Source organism: Megalobrama amblycephala, linkage group LG1 (assembly GCF_018812025.1).
Source record: "Megalobrama amblycephala isolate DHTTF-2021 linkage group LG1, ASM1881202v1, whole genome shotgun sequence".
In the NCBI taxonomy this organism is placed as follows: Eukaryota; Metazoa; Chordata; class Actinopteri; order Cypriniformes; family Xenocyprididae; genus Megalobrama; species Megalobrama amblycephala.
The window spans coordinates 59,323,962-59,342,368 of record NC_063044.1 but is presented as its reverse complement, the minus strand read 5'-3'; the positions used below and the strand labels follow the sequence as shown (position 1 = coordinate 59,342,368).

At 37.0% G+C, this 18,407-nt stretch overlaps 1 protein-coding gene across 4 annotated transcripts; it reads left to right on the top strand.

Annotated features, from left to right (window-relative positions):
- Nucleotides 1-648: 648 nt before the first annotated feature.
- tnnt1 (troponin T type 1 (skeletal, slow)) lies at nt 649-17,244 on the top strand. Of its 4 annotated transcripts, none has more exons than XM_048205346.1 (15): nt 649-1,783; nt 3,072-3,104; nt 3,217-3,230; nt 3,639-3,677; nt 10,509-10,535; nt 10,950-10,967; nt 14,646-14,667; nt 14,767-14,827; nt 15,102-15,218; nt 15,357-15,434; nt 15,554-15,667; nt 15,752-15,861; nt 16,021-16,111; nt 16,297-16,337; nt 16,982-17,244. In XM_048205346.1, exons 2-15 carry the CDS (start codon nt 3,079-3,081, stop codon nt 17,025-17,027), a joined length of 804 nt encoding a protein of 267 aa, XP_048061303.1. In that variant the 5' UTR covers nt 649-1,783; nt 3,072-3,078; the 3' UTR covers nt 17,028-17,244. The 4 variants fall into 4 exon arrangements, with proteins under 4 accessions (XP_048061303.1, XP_048061284.1, XP_048061294.1 ...); XM_048205327.1 differs by having other exon boundaries at nt 3,636-3,677; XM_048205337.1 differs by lacking the exon at nt 649-1,783 and having other exon boundaries at nt 1,814-3,104; nt 3,636-3,677.
- Nucleotides 17,245-18,407: the final 1,163 nt, after the last annotated feature.

Here is an 18,407-nt window from a genome sequence, read left to right as displayed (position 1 = left end):
AAGGGCAGCCAGTATTAACGTCTGGATCTGTGCACAGCTGAATCATCAGACTAGGTAAGCAAGCAAGAACAATAGCAAAAAATGGCAGATGGAGCGATAATAACTGACATGATCCATGATAACACAAAATTTTTAGTGATATTTGTAAATTGTCTTTCTAAATGTTTCATTAGCATGTTGCTAATGTACTGTTAAATGTGGTTAAAGTTACCATCATTTCTTACTGTATTCACGGAGACAAGAGCCGTCGCTATTTTCATTTTTAAACACTTGCAGTCTGTATAATTCATAAACACAACTTCATTCTTTATAAATCTCTCCAACAGTGTGTAATGTTAGCTTTAGCCACGAAGCACTATCAAACTCATTCAGAATCAATGTAAACATCAAAATAAACACTGTACTTACGCGATTAGACATGCTGCATGACGAACACTTTTTAAAGATCCATTGTGAGGGTTATATTAGCTGTTTGAACTTTTTTAATGTTGTTTAAGGCAAGCGCGAGCTCTTGGGGCGTGGAGCACGAGATTTAAAGGGCCACACACCCTGAATCAGCTCATTTCTAATTATGCCCCAAAATAGGCAGATAAAAAAATGAATTAAAAAAAATCTATGGGGTATTTTGAGCTGAAACTTCACAGACACATTCAGGGGACACCTTAGACTTATATTACATCTTTTAAAAAAAAAGTTCTAGGGCACCTTTAATCATTAACATAGCTATAGATGTTATTCACTTTAGAGGTGTAGAATACATTTCTGAAGATGTCTCCTTTATTGCCCTCTACCTTCTATCAGGTGTTTTTATAGAACTGTGCATTAAACATAATTCCGATATTATGTGACAAAATCATGTAACAAAACCTGAAACCTCTGGAAGAGCAGTCTGTGGTTTGATGAGTACAGAGACTGCAAACCTACAGGAAACAGTCTCCACCGTCTGTGGTGTTTCTCCACATCTGTAAGAAATTGAAAGCTTTTTGGTACTTTGAAAGAGCCAAATTCAACATGGATGGAGGAAAATATTCTAAAGAAAAATATGGACTGAAAAAAGAAGGTAGGTATCCTGGTATTGCTTGAATTTGAAGTGGGCAAACTCGAGTGCTGTGAGTGACCTAAAAAGGCACTAGAAGGACTAGAAACAAAGTGTTGGCTAAGGAATTAATACTTAAAAAAGAAAGAAAGAAATGTCTCTCATCCTGAAAGAAATTAATATTCTGAATATTTCAAGACCGCAAGCTGTTAATTTGCTGCAAATTAGCTGCAAGAAGCTAATTTGCAGGTAAAAGATGCTTTGTTTATGTTACAGCTTAAAAAACAACTGATCAATAAACTTAAGACGATGTATTCCCAGCCAACAAAAGCCAATCAATTTTCCAATAAAGCAACAATTTCCCATTACCTTATTTTACTTTGTGTCAAATAAAAGTATGTCTTCTGAGAAGAATTGGGTCTAAATCCCCTGCTATTTTTGTCCCCAACTGTCCCTTTGTTTTTTCTATCTCTTTTTATATCTCTGTGTTTGTTGTGTGAGGTCATTCTCCCTGTCTCCCCTAATCCCTCATGGTGGTCATCTTTCTGTCCCTGGGTTCATTTCTAATCCATCCACGGTCCTATACCGTAGCTGCTAACACCCTCCATCTGTCCCTGTCCTCATATAAAAACAACCCATTGTCCCGCATTACAAAACTCTCATAATTCACGGGGACTCTCCTCTCATCCTCTGTGAGCCTGTGTTTTATCCTTTTCCACTTTGAATCCATCCTACCATCACCAAAAGGTAAAATAACTTTTTTTTTTACTTCTTTTTTTTAAAGTCTGTCCTTTCCATCTGGAGAAAAGTAACTGAATTTTTCTTTCTCTGAATTCAGACTTTAATTTATAGTTCATGTGTGCAGTTATAATGATAGTTGTATCTGTTAATGTATTTCCGTTTCCTGTACCAGACTTGTGTGCTATACTTTAGGAGCAACAAATGGATGTAATTAAATAACAATGGGCAAAACAGTGTGTAGTTGACCAATGATGGTGATAATCTGCATACTTGTTCTTCCTGGCATAAGTGCCTGTAGTGTAGTAGTACTGATTTTTGTATTGTTTGAGTGTATCCCGGACCAAATGGTCTTACGAAACTATTAGTAAAATTCACTCTCAGAACAATAAAGATTTGCCTTAACTCATGTAATCTCCCTCTGCGTTCTTGGCTAAAATTATCCTATTAGAATCCTGTGGTTAATGCTGCTCCCCTCCCCAATAACCTTTCATGTCCCCAAAATGCCCTCTTTGTCTGCTACTTTCCCCATCCTGTTGTCTCAATGACTCTTGCTTCTATTCCTACTTGGGTCGATCCAGAACAAGAGGCATTGTTCATTTGTAATTTGATAATTTTGTGCAGAATTTAGCCAGACTTGTGCCCTTTAGATGCTAAGAATCTCATTAACAAAGTACCAGCAGTTCGAACTGTTGAAAGGCTGCTTTTAGATGGACACTGCTTACAAGCCTTAGTCTGGAGACAGTAAAGTTCAAGTGGAGTGATGACAGCTACATGCCTCATAAATACTCTCAGCTGATGACAATGCAGCTATAAAATTGTTTCTAATAGCAGAAATGATATGGAACTGACATGAAAGATGAGGCACAAGGAGAGAAATCTCTCAGTGGAAGGTTAATGACTGCAATAAAACAGGTCATTAACTGCAGTTATTGCAGCCAAATCCTGAAGTTCCAGTTAGGAAAAACAAGCAAAGGCAGGTACACGCATGCAGCCATAATGTGCAAGAACTGAACAGAAGAAAGTGTCGGAAATTGTATTGTACCCTGTCTTAGTCTCTACATTCCCACCTGTTATCACCCCATCGATCTTCATGCGAAGCATTCAATGGGGTGTCAGCACTTTGGAACAATGGAACAATTTAGATCTGGTGCTACTTTGGTTATGTCACTCTTTCCTGATGTCTCATCCTCTTTCTAAAGCGGTTGCAAAATGTTAAGTTATGTGGTTCTGCTTGTACATTCAGACATTCCTTCCTGTCTCACTCTCGCTTTCTCTTTCTCCTTCTCCCATCCAGTTTCATCATGTCTGATGTAGAGGAAGAATATGAGTGAGTAATGTTTATTTTTTTTAATCATTAATGACTGTTTGACTATTAAAGCATTACATTTAAAGAGTACGTATAATGTTTACTCATTCCTATTTCTTCCCTGGCCCATTAGGGAACAAGCAGAGGGTAAGTCTTTATCTTTTTTTTAATCTTTTTTTTCTTTTTCTTTTTTTTTACCCAGCTTGTAGCTTTAGTGATTATCAGTAAAGCCTTGGTATAATGTGCACCCAGAGGCTACTTATAGATGCCTCTAGAGGCCTGGCTGAGCTTCAATTGAGCTAAGCACAATTCTGATTGGGTGCTTAGGCTTGTTACCCTGCCTTTTTCTGGAAGGGTTATTATTACACAATGATCTCATGTTACTGCTAGCATGCATCCCTAACAAGTGGTGTACACTTACATAATCCTTTGCACACACTTATTTATATATTCTTTCCTGATGCTTCCACGTGCTCTCGCGGGCACAAAATTGATATTCACTTATGTTTTCCTTTCACTTATCCCTATTGTGGCTTGTGTATTTGTGAGAAGCAGAGGAGGAGGAGGAGGCGGCTGCAGAGGACGCAGGAGCAGGTAAAATAATACCTCAGTGAGGGTTTAAAGCATCAAAGTCTCCTCAAAGTTGATGGGGAAATAAAGCCTGTACAAAAATAAAGGAGGTTGCACCTCAGTCACCCACTGGCTGCTCACTGTCAATGGGATAATTGAAAAAACAGTAATTTCTCACTAGAAATAAAATCAAAAGTAGAAAACGGTCAAAACTGTACATTTACTCAAACTGACCACCAACTTTTAGATGCCATCTATATTTTAAAGCTCAACTGTCACAGAACGGAAAGCACAGGATTGTGGGATATCAAAGGCAGCGGATACATCTACAGTATGCTGCCCTCAAATATCCATCAGATGAAGGTATCTCAGGAGACAGGAAGTGAAGCTATTGGATTTGGATTACCCATGATTCTGCAAAGAAATCTCCAGCAATCAGAGAAGTGAAAGAACAAATTGGCCAAAAGAACTCTTTAACTCTTTAGCGCCCTCCCGCTCCCACTGAAAAATGATGTAATACAATCTGTATGCTTTTGAACTATTTAAAGCAGAACTAAGTAACTTTTTTTACTTTCATAGTTTTCTAAATCCTTACGATGGTTAATTGACTTGTAGTGGTGTGTTTGAGGCGTGCACTAACCCCCTCTGGCACGTCTACCCCAGAAAACAGCACTTGCAAGTTGAGCTGCACCGACCCGACACAATCTCGCCTCATGTTCACGTGAGAGTGACAAAATGCTTTACTGTAATTCAAAAACAATGTATATATTATGACTTTGTAAGACAATTTCGAAAATTACCCACCTCCATCCAGATTTCTTGTACTGTATTTGCAAAACTACTGCGCTGGTGAGCGTTGTAGTCGTTGTAGTCCAGAGCTGCACTTGGAGTATTTACGACTTTGCAAATCTTACTGAGTTCCGCTTTAATAATTGCATATATATATATATATATATATATATATATATATATATATAATATAGTCTAATTTGCCGCTGGTCCCTTCAAGATTTTCCTATGGGGTTTTATAATGAGGTTTTTCAATTTATGAGTTAAATAAAGCCTGTGGTAAACATAACTTGATGATACTTTGATGTTTTGTTCTACAACTAACACTGCACACACTTACACCCCAAGCTGTCTAGTTATCTTATCTAGTTACTTATTAAAAATGTATGTTTTCAAAAATTAACATAACTGCTTCAAAATTCAAGTTTCACTATGGCTGTGTACAAAACGTCAAAGTATAATCAAGTTATGTTTACCACAGGCTTCATTTTACACATAAATTGAAAAAAAAAACAACAACAACAACAAAAAAACACCATTATAAAATCCCATATGGGAAAATCTCAAAGGAACCAACGATGCATTAGACTTCCGGGTCCTTACGTCATGCCTGCACCACTCTATTGTTGACTTGAATTGAATATGTCTGATTTTCAAATACTTTTTTGCTTCAGTTTAAAGTTTGTAATGTTGTAGCTGGTATAACTCTTTAACAAAGACTTTTTTATAATCCCAATGCGAAAAAAACACGGGTGCTGGAAAAAGTGGGTGGGCACTGTTGCTGTTTATTATTAATTAAACAACTCGCTGACACAGAGTCATTACTTTTGGCCACATCTGAATTGAAGTGAACTTGAAATAATCAGTAAAATTAAAGTCACACCTCCATATCTGCAACCATTACCTGCAATCAATGTTCCCTCTAATTTTTTTTTCTCGCTGAGCAAAACTTTTCTCTGTTGAGCGCACATTTTGGCCACCTGAGCAAAAACATACTTATACATATATATCAGACATATATCAGACCTGTACAATCAATGTAAACACACACACAAAAAAATGGTTTTATCATACAACTGTATCATTTAACTTTAATGTGCCGTTTCTATTTTATTTGACCCTTGATGTAACTTTGTGATTTATTAAATAATATGTTTGAAAATGATGCAAAAACTTGGGAAAATGAGATCCAGGCAGATGATAAAGTTGATGAAAAATTATTTATTCATTAGAATTAAATTTAGCCTCACACGCAAACTTTAATCGATAATGAAAATACTTAATAAAACCAAAAGGTAAAATAACAACCATAAAGAAGCAGTCAATAGTTAATAATAACATTTAGAGTATTGTAAAATTTAGAGTATTGTATCTAATAGATGAAGATCAAAAAGAGCAATAATTAAGACATTTGCAGATAAGAGACAAGAAGTAGGGCCTAGAAGCCAAGGAGAGCAAAGGAGGAAAAAGCCCCAATTATCAATGACCCGGTCAGCTTTATACCATGAGCATATAGGGAAATTTACATCCCACTCAAATTGATGTTTTTGTTCTAAAAGAAAAGGTTAATTTCACCCATTACGTCATCTACTGGTCCAGTGTCAAAAATAGTTGTTTTATCCCCTATAGGGAATTTTGCAAAGGATTCCTGACCCCGATATACCATCCTGTATACTGTCCCTAAAGAGCTAGTGGGCAATTCCAGCTTTATGGACGTGACATTTGGGGTCAAAACTTGAAATATAAACGCTCAAAGAATGCATTTAATAGCAACATATTGACCCGTCTATTTATATATTCATAATCCCTTACTAAAGGAGCCCAGACATTAGAAAAATGTCAGTCTATACAATTGTTTTATATTTTAGATGAGGGGAATATACAGCGTTACGGACGTGACAAAAAAAAGTCACTAAGTTTTGGGTGACAACATATTTTTTAAGAATTCTGCGAATTACATTGCGCAAATCAAAAGTAATACTGCCCACCTAATGAAGAAGGGTTGGCTCTCCACAGAGCAAAAAATTATAATTTTATTTCATTTTTCGTGTTCGCATAAATGAGGAAAAAACAACGTTACGGATGTGACAGTTTTCCGTTACGGATGTGACCGGTCTGAAAGCGGCACATAAGACTGCTTTAAAACTGCTTTAAAACTTTCACAGAGACCTCAAGCAGGCATTTAAACCACCAAATATTGAAATCTGGAATACCAGTATAAGACTGCACAATTTATCAACATTTTACTAAAGTTTATACCAGGGCTTAAAAACGAAAAAAAAAAAAAATCACTCCACTCCGAGAATCGGTATTTTAACGTTTCTGTTCCAGCGTTCCTTCTGTATTATAAACGTTCTGAAACTGGTTTGATTAGAAAAATAAAGGTTAATAACATTTGATGTTATTATTGAATAATATTAGGCTAGTAGGCCTATATATGCTATAATGTTTAGTGATTTGATATCGCAGACTAAATACCGGCAGGCAGGAATAACTAGCTAATTTACTCATTAAAACCAAAGGTGTTCATCAGTGATTGTACATCAAGAGCAAGGACACGTTGTGTGCATTTTGTTTTGTGCTTTTACCAGAACGAAACGCTCGATTGTCTGTGTGAAAACTGCGCGTGTGCACGAGCGCCAAGAGAACTGATAACGGCAGCAACGAGCACTGGCCATGATTTCAGAAACAACACGTTCCAGCGGATTGATCGCCTTATTTAAACCAGACCTATGAATTTCTTATCGAAAAATGTTTTTTTCTTTTAGGTACAATTATTCTTTGAGTTTAAGTAAAATTTCTGAGACGTTCCAGAAAAATTCTAGCAGAGAGACAGCTGAAAGCGCACGCAGTTTTTTCATTTATTTATTTTATTTTACAAAAGTACAATGGTTTGTTGTTATTGTGAGCGTACACAAATAAAAGTAGAGCATTTGTAGTCTTGCACTAGTCTATAGGCTATCGCCAAAAATGAGGGAAGGCCTGTTTTCAGTTGTTTCAGCTGTCATGAGGAAAAAATCCATCAGAAAGCGCCGGCGCGTTCGTCGGCCAGAGGGATAAAATCTAGCAAATTTAGTTTAATATTTATAGTGGGCTATAGCCTATTATTATTATTATTATTTAATTTCATCTCGATTATTATGATAATTGAATAGCATGACGGATGCGCAATGTTGGGAGACATGCAGCGGGTCAGACTTGAGTTTGACCACTTCATTAAGTTTTGTTTTATAGTAATTCTTTCTTTAAAGTGAATTTCGTTTTGTAGAAATTGTATCTTAATTTCAATCAATGTTTCATCAACCAATTGCCTATACTTAATAAATGGGAAGAAAACCAAGAACGTCGGGTGTGGAATGGATTGAGGTGCCTAACAAACGAATCCATGTTTCCGCGGCCTTTGAATAAGGCTGAAGCAATAGACGTCTTTCTTTCCTTTTTTTTTAATTTTTTTTTATATATATATATATATATATATATATATATATATATATATATATATATATATATATAAATTTCTTTATTACTTTATTACATGTCTTTATTACTTAATTAATTGATAAGATATTTTTGGTCTAACAATATAGGCTATTTTAGCTGGTCTAACAATATATTTTCAGTAGGAATTTCGATCGGTGCATCATGATAATTCATGTATAGTAAAAAAAATAAAGAAACAACTCTAGACTTATTGGCTAGAGTTGGAAAAGTCCCGGTAGCTGACCATTAGCAGAGCTGGCGATGGGGAGTAAATACGCTTGGGCAATATATAATAATAATAATAATAATAATAATAATAATAATAATAATAGCCTAATAATAATAATAATAATAATAATGTCTCATCAAAGACTGAAAAATTTTCACCTTTTTGTAATTTAGCACTAGCCTATTTTCTATGATCTTCTGCTTTCATTTTTGGGCTTCAGTTGGATGCTTTATTTTCATCTTTAGTCAATAGGTTGCTTCTTATGTCCCCTTTTTCTTCTTGGGTGGAATCTACAAAGTACAAAAAGGGGCAAAAAAACCCCGGAATATTAAAATGTTTTTACTCTGGCCTTTGTATGTGGCAGAGAGACAGCCCTGGTAACTTACAGTCGGCGTCGTCAACATGCGCGCGCGCACACACACACACACCACCCGCTCGCTGCTAGTGCAAGCACAAAAGTAGTCCCGGCCCGCGCGTGTAGCCTGTCAGATACCCCGCCGCCAATCAAATTACGGCGTTTCTTGTACTGTCGTCGTCCTGGGGTGCATTGAAACCAATGGAGCTACGATCAACTTAGGCTTACGATGCTTTTGGGAAAACGCTACCCTGGCCGTTAGAATCGATCCAAAAACCAGTGCAAAGATCCAAATAGCAGTTCAAAGGAGCTTGCTAAATATTGGTGGGGACAAATTTGTCATCTCAAAATATTGATAGGGACTAGTACCTAGCGTTCCCCCCTAAACCTACGCCCATGAATATAAAAATAACCATAAGGGTACAATAACAAGTAAATCCTTGAAAATATGATAAGAATTAATATATAAAGTATTAGTACATAAATATAGGAAATCAAAAGTGAAACTGATAAATCATAAGCCATAAACGATTAACATAAATATTAATAAAAGTGCATGAATATGAATATTGACCATTTCGAATCCACCAGAAAACAAGCAGTTCAGTCACTAAATTAAGCACATTTTAGGTTACTTGAGATTTTTTCACATTGCTGTATTAACTGTACCAGTCTTTACCAAGAATTTATTCAATTAAAAAATAATTTCTGTCCTCCTGCAGGACAGTTCAATTCTTTATAATAATATAATATGAGCAGTTACACTGATGGTTTGGGACAACCATAATGTGTTTTTGTACAGTCAATTATTAGCAACAGACAGTGTTAAACCATCAAAATTACATGTTTATTGCTTATGAATTTCCCAGATTTTATATACCAGGAGGTTAAGATTTTTCGTGGCAAGGAGCCCTAAACAATCCCCTTGTGAGATCAATTTTTTATTAGGCTTACATTATAATAATAAAATATAATATAATATTTAAACTGATATACAGTATTATATCAGTTTAAATGCTTCCATTTGTTTTAATATATTATATAGTGAAAACAAACTGAAGCACTTAAACAGATCTGATAGCTAAATATTTTTAAGAAAAGTGAACGTTAACTCGTTTATAGTTATCTAAACATCCCTGAAACCCACACCACCACACACAAAAATCTATTTAAACTGAGGTATATCACTTATGTATTTTGAGTCTGCAAGCTACACCTGTGGTGGGTGTGTGATTGTAAATGTCTCTGAGTTTTGTTAGCATTCTGTGCCCATCATCCGTTATTTCCACCACTTTTCATTAAAACATGGCGTTTTATTTCACATTTCTTCTCGTTTCGCGTTGCCTCTCGTATTGATGTATTTAGTCCACAAACATGACAGTAATCTTACCGCGACTGATTTAGCTCAGGGCCAGCCATCTCACACGCGCTCAGTCATTCTCTTTCTATGAAACCTGTAAACCGCATTCACCGGTTCTAACTCTATAGCGACAATAACTCTATAGCGGTTGCCCAGAGCACTGCAATTATTTCTCATTTAAACTGCCATATTCATTTTCATGTCTGTTCTCTGCGCGGCAATTATTTTTTTCTGCGCGGCCGCGGCTTCAGAAGTGCGCGGCCGCGCACGCGCGCAGCTTAGAGGGAACATTGTCTGTAACCCAGAAACAATTTAATCAGCCAATATCAAAAAATACCTATCAAAGACCTAAGTGAATAGAGGAGGGCCTCATTTCCCAAGTAAAAACCTACAGTATTTCAAAACCCATAAATCATTATCTTGTTTAAAAAATTAAAAAAAAAAAGTGGACAGAATATAGTCATGAGCAGCATCATGACATTTGCATTACTGACAGAACATTAACAAATACCAAAAGTACTGCATAAGGAGAAAACATGATTATTGAGAACTAAATAGCCAGTTTTTCTCTATATCTGTTAAAAATATTGATTTGTTTGATTTATTTTAATTTCATATTTCTTCGCTGGATCTGTTTTACAGAAGAGCAAGAGTATACAGATTATCAAGGTACTGTGTTTATCTTCGTAAAAAAGACATGCACTATCAGAATTGCGTGTAAAAAAATGTATAGAAGGTTGATGGGTAGCATGAGTTTATGTTTTGAAGGGTGAAGTAATATTTAGTAAGTCAGTCAAATATAACACTTAATTTTTTGACCATATTGCACATGTGCATGTTTGTGAATATAGTGTTTTTCTCGATATAAGCTATTAGAGCACATTAGAGAAAGTGAGTCATATGTCCACAGTTACACTGGGGGAAAAATATAAGGAAGATTCATGCTATGTCTGAGTTTTGTTTTTGTTTTGTTTTTTTGGAAAGCATTCACATTCATCAATTAGTCTAATGTGTGCCTATCTAATACATTGCCCATTGTTCACTGATGTATTTTGTGTTCTTTTTCAATGTTGTATTTATCAGAGGAGACTCAGGAAGAAGGTAAGTGCTTAAAAAGTACTTCCTTTAACTCCTTATCTTGATCCCTGAGTTCTTTGATTTATTGTGTTGTCCCATTCTCTGTTTATCACTGTGAAACATTTGTGACCTTCCTTTTTCATTGACCTACTTGACATATAGAGCGGTCATTGGCTATTAACAATGAATATTTGTCACAAGCATGAAACTGAAATTATAATAAATTGTTCATATGTTAATAGTCATAGTAATTTAGACATTTAATTACAACATGCTACTGTATTTCACATCTGATGGGGCAAGAAGCAGTTTAGAATGTATCTGGACTAATGTGTCTAGATTATTAGTTAAAAATGTTATACTATTTTTTAATTTTTTATTATCTTATAATGATTGTCTTTCCAATCAGTTCAAACTGTTTTTGTATTAAAAACAATAAAGCAGTCTAAATATACACAGATCAGGCCTAACATTGTGACCACCTTCCTAATATTGTGTTGGTCCCCACTTTGCTGCCAAAACAACAAATTGAGGCATGGACTCCACTAGACCCCTGAAGGTGTACTGTGGTATCTGGCACCAAGATGTTAGCAGCAGATCCTTTAAGTCCTGTAAATTGCAAGGTGGAGCCTACATGGATCGGACTTGGATTGGGTGGGGAAGTCACTAAATCTAGTGTCAAAATCCCTGAACTGGCAACTCTGGGTGGTATCTGGCAGGGCAACACCTTAAACTCTTCATCATGTTCCTCAAACCATTCTGAACAATGTGTGCAGTTTGGTAGAGAGCATTATTCTGCTGAAAGAGGCCACTTTCACCAGGGAACACCATTGTCATGAAGGGGTGTACCTGGTCTGCAACAATGTTTAGGTAGGCACATGTCACAGTTATGTCCACATGAATGGCTGGACTCAGGGTTTCCCAGCAGCCTTCACTGTGCATCAATGAGCCTTGGGTGCCCAACACCCTGTCGCTGGTTTGTGGTCAGATGCTTGATTGGATTGAGATCTGGGGAATTTGGAGGCCAAGTCAACACCTCAAACTCGTTGTTGTGCTCCTCAAACCATTCCTGAACCATTTTTGCTTTGTGGCAAGGTGCATTATCCTGCTGAAAGAGGCCACAGCCACCAGGGAATACCGTTTCCATGAAAGGGTGTACAAGGTCTGCAACAATGCTTAGCTAGGTGGTACGCAGAGCTGGGTAGATTACTTATGAACTGTAAACAGTTACTGATTAAAAATTACATGACAAAATTTATATATATTCGATATTATATTATATTAAATCTAAATAATCCCTTAGATTACACATTTTTGAAAGTGAAAGTGAAATGACTTGTGGCCAAGTATGGTGACCCATACTCAGAATTTGTGCTCTGCATTTAACCCATCCAAGTGCACACACACAGCAGTGAACACACACCCGGAGCAGTGGGCAGCCATTGCTGCGGCGCCCGGGGAGCAGTTGGGGGTACGGTGCCTTGCTCAAGGGTCTCACCTCAGTCGTGGTATTGAAGGTGGGGAGAGCCTTCAATAGGGGAGAGCGCTGGATATTCACTCCCCTCACCAACAATCCCTGCCGGACCTGAGACTCGAACCCATGACCTTAGGGTTATAAGTCCGACTCTCTATCCATTAGGCCACAACTGCCATGGAAGTCGTTAGTCAGATTACGTTTTGGTAATGTAATCTGACTAAGAATCATGAAAGTATATAAGCGGCAGGTTTATTATGAAAAAAAATATAAACGCTAAAAACATCCGGACATGCACATGATGTAAAAGAAAACGTGATTCATCAGACCAGACCACCTTCTTCCATTCTGATGCTCATGTGCCCACTGTTGGAGCTTTCGGCGGTGGACAGGGGTCAGCATGGGCTCCCTGACTGGTCTGTGACTATGCAGTCCCATACGCAACAAACTGCGATGCACTGTGTATTCTGACACCTTTCTGTCAGAACCAGCATTAACTTTTGAAGCAATTTGAGCTACAATAGCTCTTCTGTTGTATTGGACCACACGGGCCAGCCTTCGCTCCCCACATGCATCAGTGAGCCTTGGCTGTCCATGACCCTGTCGCCGGTTCACCACTGTTCCTTCCTTGGACCACTTTTGATAGACACTGACCACTGCAGACCGGGAACACCCCACAAGAGCTGCACTTCTGGAGATGCTCAGACCCAGTCCTCTAGTCATCACAATTTGGCCCTTGTCAAACTCGCTCAAATCCTTATGCTTGCCCATTTTTCCTGCTTCTAACACATCAACTTTGAGGACAAAATGTTCACTTGCTGCCTAATATGTCCCACCTACTAACAGGTGCTGTGATGAAGAGATAATCAGTGTTATTCACTTCATCTGTCAACCGTCATATATGGGGGTAGAATTGTTGCAATTTTCCAAATAAATAGAATATGATCCACAAGTAAAGAGATTCACAAAGAAATAATCATATGCACAAATAAATAGGATGAGATCCACAAATATATGTTAGGAGTTTCACAAAAATTTATTAAATTCACAAATAAATAAAATGAGATTTGCTAATAAAAGGCATGTTCACAAATATGTTTTTATGTCACAAGCACAATTCTGCCTGCATTCATGTGTGAATCGCTTTCTGTACATTTGTGAATTGCTTTCAGTGCATTTGTGAGTCACCTCATGCATTTGTGGATTTTTGTGGATCTGTCATTTAGAATTGCTGGTCCCACAACACTCTTGATTTTGCGGATCTGCAGACCTCCTAAACATCATGCAAACTTTCTCTCTGATCTTTGTGAAAATTTTGACATTTTTTACACACAAAATTGACAATAACTATCAATCTTTTTCTTCTTTCGTTCCTCCAGAAACTTCTACTTTCCAGATACTCTACCCACTCTCTAACTTTACTTTCACCAATACATCTGTGGTTGAACAACTGATTATGAACTCTAACTCCTCTACCTGTCAGCTAGATCCTTTACCAACACACCTACTCAAAAACTTTCTCCCTTCCCTCATTATACCTAGCACTCACATGATAAATAGTTCCCTTATGAATGCAGAATTTATTAATTTTTGTGAAACTCCTAACATATATTTGTGGATCTCATTCTATTCATAGTGCATTCGATTATTTTTTGTGAATCTCTTTACATTTATTTGTGGATCATAATCTATTTATTTGGAAAATTGCAACAATTCTACCCCCATAGTCAATGTTATGCCTGATCGGTGTATATTCTCTCTCTCACACACAAATACACATACACATATTGTACTTTTATCCACATTAGATTACTATAAAACGGCTCTAAATGTGGGATTGAATCCAAATTTTACTGCTAATTTGTACTACTCACCACTGACATGCGTTTTAAACACAGAATGTTATATAACTAATGACCTTTAAAACTATAAATCACTGAGTTGAATAAAATTGACCTGTGAACCGGAAATGACATGAAAGAACCATGTTACAATTGTGTCCTTTAGTCTCATTGCTTCAAAGGAACCAGTTTTATTAAAAAGAATTTCCAGATAATTTCAAAAGAAGCCAGAAAAACATAGTTTATGCAACCAGTGTAATTAAATATAAGACACCGCAAAGGGCAGCAAGACTATTGGCATATTGTACAGTTGTGTGCGAACAGGAAGGGCTGTATAAAGAACTGCCTTGTTTCTTTTTTCCCCTTTTTCTTTGCCTCTTTTATCAGAGGAAGAAAGACCCCGGCCCAAGTAAGTGTTCAAATACACTCTTTTTGCTCAATTTGCCAAATGTCTTCGGGCACTTAATCTCTTAAATCCCCCTTTTTTCTGTTACCCTCTCCCACACAGGCCCATGGTTCCACAACTTGCCCCTCCAAAGATTCCAGAGGGTGAGCGGGTAGATTTCGATGTAAGTACCATTTCGTTTCGGTTCATCAGTTTAGGATGATTTGTAAACTGAGAATTACTTGGATATATGCAGGGTTCACTTTTTACACCCTGCACTGTGTGAATGTTTATATTGCGTGTCCAGTGAAGAATAAGCAGACTGTGTTTGTCTATTGTTGAGATTGGATTCAATTCATACCCAATTAATTAGCAAATGTAATTAAAAATAACATTCAGTTTGGACTTCATTGAAGTTATGGTTTTCTATCTCTAATCTATATAATTTTCTCTCTCAGGATATTCACCGAAAAAGGATGGAGAAAGACTTTCTGGAGTTACAGACTTTAATTGATGTCCACTTTGAGCAGAGGAAGAAAGAGGAGGAAGAGCTGATCGGTCTCAAGGAGAGAATTGTAATTCCTAGTCTTGATCTTTTCATTTTTTCCCCTCTTTTATGACTTTAATTAACCACAAAAACATTCTTTACTCACTTTTCTCTTTGCTTTGTACTAATTTTCTCCGTGTTGGCCATTCGGTCCATCTGTCCTCAGGAGCGGCGGCGGGCAGAACGAGCAGAGCAGCAGCGTGTTAGAGCAGAGAAAGAAAGAGACAGACAGACGAGGATTGCGGTAAATTAAAAATCAAACTTAAACCTTAGTAAATAAAATGTTCAATTGCTCTCAAATTTGTTTGTGGAATTTAACACAGAATATCAAATCGAAATCTAATGTCTGCGATCTCTCATCAGGAAGAGCGCCAGAGGAAAGAGGATGAGGAGGCTAAGAAGAGAGCAGAAGACGAGGCCAAGAAGAAGAAGGTTTTGTCCAATATGGGGGCAAACTTTGGTGGCTTCTTAGCCAAGGTAAGTTACTGAGTCTTACCACAAGTACACTAATGTACCATTAATACATGTTTGTACATGAGTGTTTTTGTGTTTGTGTTTTAGGCAGAGCAGAAAAGAGGGAAGCGTTTGACTGGACGAGAGATCAAGAGAAAGACTCTTTCAGAGAGACGCTCTCCTCTTGGCATCGAAAATCTCAGAGAGGATGGGTTGAGGTGACCACACACATACAAATCCATGTTATTACAAATAATATAATATAACAATATGCATCTATGCTCATATAGACAGATAGTTATATGTTTTCCATTAAAGATGTGCAAAGAATCTATACTTTTTCATGTAAAAGTCTGTTCCTTACTCCGACAAAACAGGCAGCGAGCTCAGGAAATGTGGAACTGGATTTACCAGCTGGAGTCAGAGAAGTTTGACCTCTTGGATCAAATGAAGAGACAGAAATATGAGGTGTGGTGACTTTGTTTGCTGAACTGAGGTTTGATAAATGTGGTGCTGTGGGTACTGGTGAAAGATTTAACTGTATGAAACCTAAATCTGTTTGAATAGGCAAATCTGTGTTTAGTTTAGCTAGATAAGAGTGAAAGTGCATGGAAAACACTGAATTTATCTAAAAATTACTTCCTTCTTAACAGATTGTTGTTCTTCTGAACAGGATTTCTCACGCTCAAAAGTTGTAAGTAACATTTAAGTTGATTTTGTTTCAAGTCGTTGTGAACACAACAAATTCATGCAGAAACATGCGCCTCTTTGCTACGACACACACACAAATTAAAACAAAATGTGTTCTAAAATCGGCTCAAAATTTCAAACATTTTAATATCATCCATCTCAATGGATTCATAGTCTGAAGCTAACATAGACTTGTCCAGGCTGCAAATCGGGGTAAAAATTCATGTAGTGTTGAATTTTTATAAGTAAAAGTAAAAGTAGTATTCCAGCCTTGAAGGGATAGTGCATCCAAAGATTCTGTCATCATTTATGTCATTCCAAACATGTATCCATTTCTTTCAAAAAGAAGATATTTTGAAAAGTATTGATAGCCAAGCAGTTTCAGTTCCCATTGACTTGCATTGTATTTTTGTCCATACAATGGATGTCAATGGGAACCGAAACTTGCCTAGTTTCCAACATTCTTCAAAATGTCTTATTTCATGTTCCACAGAAGAAAAAAAAAATGTTTTAAAGGTGAGTGAAGGCGAGTAAACGATGACAGAATTTCTTAAGCATTTTTCTTTCATGAAAAAGATTGTAATAATCTCTCTATATGAAAAATTTTCTCTCAATTATGCCGATGTTTCACCTTTTTCTTTATCACAGCAAAAAAGTCCATGGCAAAGGAAAGGTCGGAGGTCGCTGGAAATAAGACATTGGAGAAATTCTGAAAAGCCAACATGGATGCTTTTACTTCTGACTCTTCTGACAATTTCAGTGTCTGCAATGAATAACATTTCTGAATATGTTCAAAACCTATCTCAGATCTGATGTGCTTGGATTAGATTAATCACTTCTGCTTGTTTTATTCATATTTGTAAGGCACACTGGATAAAAAGTGTCTGCTAAATAAATAAATATCAAATGCATCTGATTCGTCAATTATTTGCAGAGAGACTTTTAGCAAAGTAGACCGATCATGCAACTGAAACCATTCCTCTCCAAAAGGGAAGAGGAATGTATGTTCAGGAAATGAAAATAAACTGTGAGAGAAGTGTCTGTGAAGTGATTTAAGATGTTTGCCTTCATTCATAGTGTTTCAAATATGGCCTGAGAATCCTGTTTCCATGATGCTGCACAAAAATTGCGGTTACAGCTCACATGTCTGGCTATTAATAGCAAAAGTAATTTCCATGTACTTTCCGAAATGTCTTTTGGGCCGCATTTACACTGCAAGTCTTAATGCACAGATCCGATCTTTTGACCATATCCGATTTTTTTGGACGACGTGCTTACATTTCTTTTAAAAGTGACCTGTATCGGATGTGTCCTTTTTACACTGCACTTGGCGAAACGTACCAAAAATAGCCTATTTGACATCACAAATCAATTTCAATGGTACATTGAGCTTAATTTATTGACATGAATTCATATAGAAACCCTTTTAATGCAATAGTTACATCCCTGCATAAAAATAATACAAATTCTTCACGACAGTATACGTACGCAGCTCCGCTGGAAGCGTGTGAGTTGAAGAATACTTGGGTACGAGTAGATATTCACAGCTTCTTGGGCTCGAATCCGCCATCCTATACTAGGTTTTTTTTTGTCATTAAAACAAATGCATTCATCAGTGATTGTATATCAAGGGCAGTTGCAAGTTTGTGTGCTTTTTATTTTGTGGTTTCAATGGAACGAATAGGGACTGAAGCGCGCGTCTGTGCACGAGCCGTCGTCACTGACAACAGTGACAACGAACACTCAGTGTGATTTGAAGAGCAACACATTTCAACGTCAGATCGCTTTTATTTAACACAAACAAATTAAATTAATAATCTGCCAGTCAACTAGAGATGTTCCGTTTGTTATAGGTATGTCTGTACCGCGAAATGTTAAAAAACCCTCACTTTTCAATGACGCAGGAGTCGCATTTACAGGGGAATATCCGATCTGTCCGCTTACACTGCAGGCGCAAACGCACGTATCCGATTCATATCTGATTTATAACCACATATGAATGAGGCCTGAAACCGATCTGTGAAAATCGGAATCCATGCGCTTTTTTCCTGTTTACACGGTCGTGACTCATATC